Source organism: Rhipicephalus microplus, unplaced genomic scaffold (genome assembly GCF_043290135.1).
Source record: "Rhipicephalus microplus isolate Deutch F79 unplaced genomic scaffold, USDA_Rmic scaffold_21, whole genome shotgun sequence".
NCBI classification, from domain to species: domain Eukaryota; kingdom Metazoa; phylum Arthropoda; class Arachnida; order Ixodida; family Ixodidae; genus Rhipicephalus; species Rhipicephalus microplus.
This window is the reverse complement of record NW_027464594.1, coordinates 2,447,809-2,457,825: the sequence shown is the minus strand read 5'-3', so window position 1 is coordinate 2,457,825 and position 10,017 is coordinate 2,447,809. Positions and strand designations below refer to the sequence as shown.

At 46.5% G+C, this 10,017-nt stretch overlaps 1 protein-coding gene across 2 annotated transcripts in view; it reads right to left on the bottom strand.

Annotated features, from left to right (window-relative positions):
* Positions 1-400: 400 nt before the first annotated feature.
* Positions 401-10,017, bottom strand: part of LOC142785332 (uncharacterized) — a 112,787-nt gene continuing 103,170 nt past the window's right edge. For both annotated transcript variants that reach the window (XM_075883796.1, XM_075883797.1), the window contains exons 19-23: positions 8,607-8,849; positions 7,734-7,997; positions 5,808-6,036; positions 4,100-4,313; positions 401-2,830 (exon numbers count right to left, since the gene is read on the bottom strand). In XM_075883796.1, the coding sequence (XP_075739911.1) occupies positions 2,827-2,830; positions 4,100-4,313; positions 5,808-6,036; positions 7,734-7,997; positions 8,607-8,849 (954 nt within the window). In that variant the 3' untranslated portion in view covers positions 401-2,826. The remainder of the gene's footprint in view (positions 2,831-4,099; positions 4,314-5,807; positions 6,037-7,733; positions 7,998-8,606; positions 8,850-10,017) is intronic.

The window sequence follows — 10,017 nt, the reverse complement described above, 5'->3', positions numbered from 1 at the left end:
CCAAATGTGTACCTGGAGTGGCTGTCCACATATAGATGCGCTCTATATACAAATAAACTGCCACGAGTGGCAACACACAATGTATAGCCCCTTGTACCGGCATGCGCTGCCCACAAGAGGCACTTCTCATCAAGGTAGTCACTACGCACGTGCCTTGTTGTGGTCATCTACTGTGGCCGCACCGCAGGAAGCTTCATTACTTACCAAACCCATGTTTACTACAAATATTACTGCTCCTAAAAATGCTAGTCCTGCTATGTAAAACATTCGAATATGTTCCTATCGCATTCATTGCTCGGCCCTTTTTGCGAAACCGACTTTTTTATTAAAGAAAAAATCCAGTAACACTACTCGCTGATGTTCACTGACATCAACTTGCAGATTGAAAAGAAGTACGCCATTTTGAACGTGGAGGAAAAACGGTTTTATTTTTATTCAAGGCGACAGTAGAGTGGACGAAAAAACCGTCGAGATATTAGCCATTTCAACTCTAACAGCTGGAAACACTGGATGAAAGGCACTCTTCTTGGGGAGGGATCTGACAGATACAAGCACAACAGGGACAAAAAAGTCCGATGGGCAAAAGCACGCATGGGACATGCGTCCGACATCCTCTAAGCATGCATTTAAAGAAACAACCACACCTGATTTGACAATTTAAAAAAAAAATACTAAAAAGGAGAAAAAATTTCACTTTCTACATCCACGGGAACACAAAATGACCACTGCTAGTTAGAGGTCCATGTTCATAAGTGTGTACACACCATGCATACTGCCGTGCATAGTTTCGAAACGAGACAGTCGTGTAGAGGAAAAATAGAAGGAAAAAACATGCATGGTAGTATGTATAATGTATATGTATAAAAACGCGGGTTATAAATGGAATGTTAGAGCTCACGTCTGCACCTCGCACCTCTTGGACCAGCCACGAGAGGTGCAAAGAGCGAATGATGTCACCGGCACAATAGCTTTCACTTTTTTGAGTTTCATTCTTCTACTTGGCCTCTGAACACTGTACAATAGTGGAGCCGTTTGATTTCACTGCAGTCATTTCACGCGCACGACATCGCTGGTGCTCACAGATCAAAGGTTCGCAGGAAGATTGAACCACAAGCTACATGAACTCTCGCGTTTTACAGATCCTGTACTTCGGCACGTCTTTTTGATACCGCGGTCGTGATGATCGTCTCCAGACTGGAATAGACACTGGTGCGTTTGCCTCAACGCCCGTTTTGTTGATGTCACTGTTAGTGGTTACGTAAATGCTCCGGAAGAAAGTGTTAAATGTTTTAAATGGTGTGAGTAGGATCAAGTCGTTTTGTCCCCCAAGATACCTGCGAATTCTAGATTGCTAGACGTGACTCCAGAGTACGTTCCGACCTGAGAGATGTATTGGAATCCATGGGTATTCCGTTGAAGAAAAATCTCGCTTAGTGATTACAGCTCAAAGCTGCACGCACTGCAAAAAGACAAAAAAAGATAGCACCTGGTGTCGTTTGAGAAAGGCGGCACTGCCTTCAAGTCATTCGGCTTGACAGAAGCCTGTACGTTTCGTGGAGCTTTTCCGGTGTGTGGGGCGTCGATAAACTGTTCCTGCCGTGTACATTTGGAGTCGTATTGTTTTCAGTCTTTGTTAAATGGTCTTGACATGAAATCACGTTAAAGTTCAGGATCTGGACCTGGCGTATCACAACACGGTTGTATTGCGGTCATGAGAGATTGCGCGCAGTATGCTACAAAATAGCCATGCTAGCGCTTGGTAGAGTACATAAAACGCGTGACGAATTTTCTCCGATTAAGACTCGGGCTCACATATAACTTGCGAATACTTTCGAAACAAGAGCATGCATGAATCAAGTCTTTGCATTGTCTTATCGGAGTGCATATGAGCAAAAACAAGCCAATTCTAGAGTCTTGATTGATAACAAACAAAATGAAGATATGGACACGACCAAGGACAATTTCGTTTTCTTGCTTCGTTGTAGAATGACACTTACGAAACCTTCGTATCATGCCGCGTCATTTTTTGTTACAACTACGGTCTCTCCCGATGCCATAGGTTACAAGCATGTGAAAGAATCTCTGGCTCATCATACTCCATTCAGAGCACACACATGATCTGTGAAAGACAGCGATTATTTGCGAGCAAACATCGCACTTAGTACGTCGAGCGATAAGAATAATAATAATAAAAAAAAACTGCAACTCTCCAGCAAAGCTAACAAGCTAAAAGAAAAAAATAAAGCTGCTCAAGCAATCTATCCAGCGCGGCACTTGGGGCATCTGGCATTAGTTCGCATTTCGTGTGAGACTTCAAAAACACAATAGGACAGACAACAATGTTACGGAAACACGCACACAAATAATTAACGAGCACTGTACAGGTGATGACGCATCATTTCCTTTCTTCGACATATAGTTTTGATTTCTTCTTGAACCGCCGTGAACAGAGCAGGTTACAACACTGCGCTCTCGTGAGCACTCGCGCGGGTGTTGACGTAGGCTGGTGGCAACCTAAAAAATAAGTAGCGCAAATGTCTTTTTTCCTGCACTGCGTCCACTGCTGGCGGATGGGTTAAGTAACAGGCAGCACAACAACGATCAAAGGAAACATCGTAGCTTAGCAAAGCGTTCGACGTCGTTCAGCAGTGCGGCAGTAGGGTGGGCGACCGCTACTTGGCAATGGCAAAAGCCTCAATGGCCCGCCCGCTCGCTCGCTTCCTCGATGCTTGTTCGTGAGCTAGGCGAACAACTTGTGACCGGCTTGTGGGGTAGTAGGAGGTCTTGTAAAAGGTCCTGAGGAACTAGAAGTCAGCTTGGGTGACCTCACCTGGAGTCAGAAAAATGAAGGGTACGTTAGATATGAAAGCTGACCACTGCAACCTACGAACCACCAGACAGCAGCTGGAGGACATTTTGCCTAGCCTTCTAGTGTACGTAGAGGAAAGCGGAAACAGAATGAAAGGGAGATGGATGGAGTTCGAGGGACATTGGTAGCGTGCTGTGAGGTGTGTGCTCGAGCTACATTTGCCGTATTATGTGTACAAACCTGTGTTACTGCACATGCCGAAGGAGCAAAAAGGGTCTGCAAGCAAACGCTCACTAAGGCAAAAAAGACTCTTGCCTCCTCGCGGCGTGGCCTCCGTTAATAAGCTGATTTAAAAGACTCCTTCTGAAAAGCACTACTAACATACGGCACATTACTACAGCAAACGTGAGACCAAGGAGGAGCGACGAAGTAACAATCATAATCATAGGGAGGTTAGCCAGTTCTCAGAAGACCGGCTGGGAACCATGTGCTGGGGAAGGGGGTAAGAATAATAAAAGATGATAAGAAAAAATGTTACGAGCAACTAAAATATAAAAACAGCAAACAAAGCAAATATAAACTAAAGAAGAATAGAACACTGCGTAAAGGCTGTCTTTAAGGCCAGTTCTTCCTAAGAAACGTAATAATGTTTTCAAAGCCTTCTGCACGGAGAACAGACTTAACCAGTGTCCTAAAATTCTTTGCTCCGACAAATGGTGAGTGTCCAGTCGATAGAGTACGTTATCGTCGTGATAGACTGAACCAAGAGTACTGCAAAGGGCAGTCGTAAGCCGCGGTGATGGAGGAAGACTTCGGTGGAGTGAAGGGTGCTGCCCCATCCGGTGCTGCCCCATCATACACGTTAAGGGGAGAAGGGTCCACGTGTTGCAGGGAATATCTATGTCCTCAATGACAACAAGTTTGTGAGGAGGGTGCTTTAAAACAAAGTCTGTAATGACAAAAGGGTGACTTCTGCAGGAGAGCAGTCTATGATGGCGCTATGACTTGAGAAGAAGTCCCACTCGAGAATAATGTCGTGGGAGCAAAACTGCCTCTCTCTCTCTTATCTTGGTGCATTTAAACAGGTTCACCCACACAGAACATGGGCGACACTTGCAATGAAGGCATGGAGAGCGGCCCTTTATTGTAAAAGTACGCATCTAAACAAGGTCAGTTCTCTTTCTGTGATGTTCCTCTGCATGCTGCCAGCATCTCTACCTGTGATAACTCATTGAACTTATTTTTATCAGCACAATAATGGTGCACATACAGTGGATGCAGCCCACGTACCTGGAGTACGCGACATTGTCGTCGAGCATCATCATGCTCCCGTAGAGGGAGCTCGGCGGCTGGAACTGGCTGCCTCCGTCATACATCTCCAGAGGGTACAGGTCGGCACCCTGCACCTGCACCGAGCCGGAGCCGTCCGACGCGAGGTCGTCCGTCGACAGTCGTGAGAACTGGCCATTCAGCTTCTTGCTTGTGGTCAGCGTGCCCTGAGAACCTGTGAAGTCCAGTCAAGTTTGGCTCAATGTTCTTGTTGCCTTGATACCTTGCTCAATAATAAAACGTACGCGGGAGACTGGACACGCTGTAGACGAGATTGTACAATGTGCCCACTGTGATTCGTTCCCCAGACTCTTGCTTCATCTTCCGACGCATTAACTTTCGTCAGCACCCAGTAAACAGCGCAAGTTCAACGAAAGAAAAAGATCACTGCCAGGCCTATGCGGTAGGTGCAGCACAGTCACAGCGAAATCTAGAAAAGCGGCCTTTCGGAGCCTTTTAAAAACACTCGTTTGGTAACCGCTGCAAGCACACTTCCTTGGTATTCACTAGGGCATTCATAATAAACTTTTGGGTAGTAGGCTGGCATTCGCTATGCAACTTTTCGTCACTCTTCTGAGAAGCATGGTATCCACTAAACACTTGCTAGGAATTTTGTGCCAAATGTCCATGCAGTGGCTGACGACGATAAGAAAATATGGCTGAAGTGGGTTTGCACCACAGTTAATAGGGAAAGAAAAACAAGCTTTTGTAGTGGGTTGGAGCATCAGATGGCCTACTCCTTACGCTAAACGCATTGTGTGACGACTGGTTGTTCTTTCACTGTTGTAAAATGCTTTATAAGTCGTATTAACGTGATTGCTTTCCTGACATCAAGCCTGCCTAAGGCAAGTTTGAAAACAAGTCACAAGCACCGGCGTAACTCAGTGGTAGAATATTGGGCTAGCACCCAGCGGACTCAGGTTCAAGCCCCACTGTGTCATTGGTGCAAGGTTTTTTTTTCTTCCTCATTTCGCCCGATGTGGTTACGGACACTGACAGCGGCGACGGGCAGCATGTAACTGCGCGTAACCCGTGTTGTGATCCGATAATAGCTTTCGCTATAAAAAAAAAAGAAGTCAGACAGAGCCCACTCAATGTGTTGCCTCTATATGCAAGAGCAGATGGCCAGAGACACACATGTTACGACGAAACAGATTTTCAGTTTTGATGTCTTTATGAAGCGTTGCTGCTATGCCAAGGAGTAGCCTATCTAACTTTAAAACTTTATAATTCAAATAGCCACAAATAACTGAAATCAGCTGCCATTTAGCCCCCATTTGGCGACATTTAGCCGCCATTGAGTTTCTACCAACCGGAACTTGCCACAATTTAGTTGATGTCGGCCAGTACTAGACTGGTAGTCAAGGAATGCACATCACTGTTTTCTGATAAAAATTCTTAGGGGATGCACCTAGATATACTCTTGAGTAAGATGTATGCCGTGAAGTACACTTTACGCTCGAGCTCATGCCCACTTTGCACAAGGCAAATGGCTCTCCGCCCATCACGTATTGACTGCTTGAAGTGAGCAGTCTTTGAGAGATGCAGGGAAGGCTGTCTGCACTGGGTGAGCAGCCGTGAGGCAGAAGTGTAAATGACCCTAAGGCGCATGTTCAAGTGGCCAAGTACGAATGTAGCAGCAACGCATCCTGCACACGTACGCACTCACCGTAGAAGACGGGTGCTACTGTGGGTGCGGCTTTGTGGAGCGTTCCGTAGACAGAAGGCGTGTAAGGAGGACCCCTGGGCTGCAGACGCGCCTTAATCTCCTGGTCACGGGCCTGGCGAGCCAGCTTGTTGTACAGGTACACCTTCCTCAGGTACAGGCACAGCATCACCAGGGTGGCGCACACCAGGTTCGCCACGGCAATGGTCGCGTCCCGGTAGCGCATCGGCAGCTGCGGTTGCATGCCAGTGTGTTGTCAGTGTTTGCGCAGATGCCAGCATCCAAACGTGCATTATTACGTCCCGCCGCTGCTTTCTTTTTTTTTACTGTTGCATGTAGTCTGGAATCTGTGTTCTACTTGTGCTTTCAATGATCAGCTCGCTTTTACACATGATGTAATTCTGCAATAATCGAAGTGCTATTGTTGAGACCGTTCTGCATCACAGTACAAGAAATAAGCATAAAGGGCTAGTGACTATGCATCAGGGATGAGAATGGGAATGGTAGGATTTGCTGCAGGCAGATCTCTAAGATACAAAGATCAAAGGTGAAAATAAAATTCCGCAATCTCAGCATTAAAACAGGCCGACGAACGTGGTTGCCCATTAGGCGTTGATTATCATAGGAGGTTTAGCATGCGTCAGAGCAGCGGCGAGTCCGCACCTGCTCATGTGACTTGACAACAGCTAATACTGTCCAAGCCCCACACAACAAAAAGCACAAGCTTAGATATGGGAGTGTGGCAGCTTGGGCTAGTTGGTATGGCACGACGATAGTTATAGCGCGAGAAGTAGTTAGAGTATCTTTACTTTTCTGTTTCGTTTCCTCAGATTTTTCTTTGCCTTTTTTCTGTGCTTTTGTTTTTGGTTTTTGTTTTTCTCTTACTCATGTTCTGCTCTTTGTGCCATATGGTTTTTTGTCACATGGTTACTGTCTCCTCTATATATTTTCGCGCTCTGCGCAATAAACTCAGTTGGAAGTTAGCGCTCGTGTCTTTCTTGTCCTTCTTGTCTTTGTGTCGTCGTTTTGTTCTCGTGCTATAACTGTCGTCTAGATATAGGGTTATGTCGAACACGCTCCAAAGTAAGTTCCTAGCAACAGATCTGGAGAGAATCATTGTACAACCCTTATTTTCGATTTAAAATGATTTTCGAAGTTTGCGCTAGCTATTAACAAGGTAGTGTAGATGAACAACCAGTTTTGAAGGGATCTCCAGGTAGTAAAAACTGTCCGCGTACTGCATGCTTCGCTAGCGAGAATCGTAGAAAAACTAATCTTCTATCTGAAGACACTGCGTGAGATATGGATGCCATCTCTCAGTAATTTCAAGAAATTAAAGTTTTTTCTAGAACGCACGGCCACTGGTAGGTGGCTGCACCATGTCACTTTAGCGAAGCATAGAAAATCAGAGGCGTAGACAGAAGGTGATTTACATACCGGACCCGGGCCCCCTACCCTCTCCTTTTTCAAATATTTTTTCGCCGTGGCATAGAAGGAAAAAAATGACCATTCCAAGGGGGTGCACTCCCCGAAATCAAGGTGCCCCACTCCCCACAAAAAAAAATATATATATATATATATCTGGTTACGCACCTGTAGGAAACACTCCCTTCATTCATAGCGTTGAATTGTCAGCCCAGCGTAATAAGCACTGTGGTTTTTAGAATTACATATCTATCCATTTCATAAATAGAGACACACACCATCTAATACTTATGCACTATTTTACCTCAAATATGCGTAACACTTGCTTTCTCATTGACAATGTTTACAAGTATCAACACAGCCAGCAGGTCACAATGGCTGGGTGTTGAGAAAATGCTTAAACTTTCACCCGGTGGCTAAATCGTGAGACAGACACACCATCAGACAGACCAAAATCGCTGCGTTGAAATATTCCAAGACACACTATAGCCTCTAAACACTGACCTGCGTGCCGAGCACAGTCCAGGCGAGCCACGCGAGCCCGACGGAGACGCAGCATGCGAGTATCCATCGCGACTCGCCGTTGTTCTCTCGGCAGGGCCATGTGAGGACCGAGAAGAGGATGGTGACTGCGAGCAGCAGCATCACGTACACCATGGAGACCACGAGCTCGTCCTCGAATGATGCGGGAGGAGCGCAGCGCCACACGCGCTCATACAAGCCAATACGAGGAGGCATCAGCACCAGCCACGCCGCCGTCAGAACGACCTGCGTGCGAAGGAAACAGAGCAGGGAATTCAATACTTGTTAGTCATGGGTGTGAGAAGGGTTAACTGTCCACCTTTTTTTCACGCTGCCAAAGCACATGTGCCATTTCAGAAAAGATGTGAAGCGTTCCAATATCTGCTCCGCGAGCCTCTCGATCTCGAAGGCTTTCATTCTGCAGGTTGCACTTCTCCCAGATTACCGCACGAAGCTATACGTGCCGCCGCTACAAAAAGCATACTAAAACGGCAGAGGGAGGCATAGATAAATGGAAAAGGTGCCTGAGGGACAGTCAGTTTCACAGCGTTCGTAGTCATTACTTACAACCTGCGGGAAAGAAAATACTAAGGTCTAGCTAATCATTAATCGATAAAGCAAACCATTTATGTCTAAAGGCCATGAGAGTTTACTCATCTTGGAGTAACCCTATTAACCCGCAATATACAGAAGCCTCAACTTTCTGCACATTCAAGTTGTCGCAATAGAGTTTATGAGGACAGCCGTAAACACAAGTTGTTGCTTGCACAGAAGCATGTTGCTCATCCTTGACCATCCCCCCTCCCCCCAAATACCGTTGAGAAGCTGAACACGGACACAGGTGATGGTGCATACCTGTATGACGACGAGTCCGCAGGCGATGACGAGAAGTCCGGCGGGGCTGCTGAGCTGCGTGGTGTCGTGGTGCATGCGCTGGTGGTATCCCATGAGGCGCCACGTGTTGAGCACCTTGACGAGCATGCCGGAGAAGACGATGGAGTAGGCGAGTCCCATCAGGAAGCGGCGCACCCCGCAGGTCGCCTCAGTGGCGCCCACCACGAAGGCGAAGTTCACCGCGTACAGGGCCAGTAGGCCGACCTGAACATTGTTGAGGCACGAAGCCAGAACACTCGCATGCACTATAGAGAACAAACGAGCAGAGCACACGAGCACTCGAACTGAGAATGACATCATCTACGACACTCACATAGACAATCGGTGCATAGAATCTATAATTAGAAAAGTACAGCATGTATATAGGTTCGGTATTTCGGAATGGTATGTAGTACACAACTTATATGATTGTCCAATTGTACTGTAGTTTCTCTAACTGCCGAAAGTGGTGCGTTATTAGCATTACGAAAAATTTACACGATCCCAAACATCGACTTCAAACAGACGGAGTGGAAAAATGTAGCATACAGGAGGGATCTATTTCCAGCATGTACAGTTAAACCTGCTTATAACGAAGTTCCATAACAAATTCTTCAATACAAGGAAGTTTTTTTGTGTCCTGCATTTGTTCTGTAAGAGCACTTGTAATTCCGACCTCTACGTAACAAAGTACCGTAATTACTTGAATCTAACGCGCACCTTTTTTCCGGTTAAGCAAGTTCATTATTCGCATGTGCGTTATAATCGAGTATGAAAAAAAAAATGAATACGGTCATTCTATTGCCATCAGCATTTCCAAAATGGCGGCCCCTTACGTGCGTTGGCATGGCGCGTCGGCCATTTCTGCCTATGTGTTTCCCATGTGCGGCACTTCGTACGTGTGCTGAGGACTTCGTCATCTTGTAGTGCATTAGCACCGCCAGCATGAAAGGGCCCACTCCAAAAACTTGACTGCACCACGATGTCGCTTTTAAAAGAAAAGTGATCACGTGTGCCGAAACGGACGGAAATAGGGCCGCATCACGGTCGTTTGCAGTTCCCAAAACGTGCGTGCGGGACTGGCGGAAACAAAAGCAGAAGATTGTCGACAGCAAAGATTCACGCAAAGGCTTCAGTGGACCACAGCATGGTCGGTTTCCGCTAATTGAAGTGCTGCACGGCGAGTATGTGATTGAGCAGTGAGCGGCACAGCGGCCCGTGACGACAGAACTGCTCTAAGTGCAGGCTATGCAGTTAGCCTTAGAAAAAGGGCTAATTCGGAGCCAGTTTAAAGCGAGCAGGTGCTGGCTAACTAACTTTATGAAGAGGAAAGGCTTTTCCCTCCGAAAGCGAACGGACATGTGCGAAAAGTTTCCGGAGGAGTACTATGAAA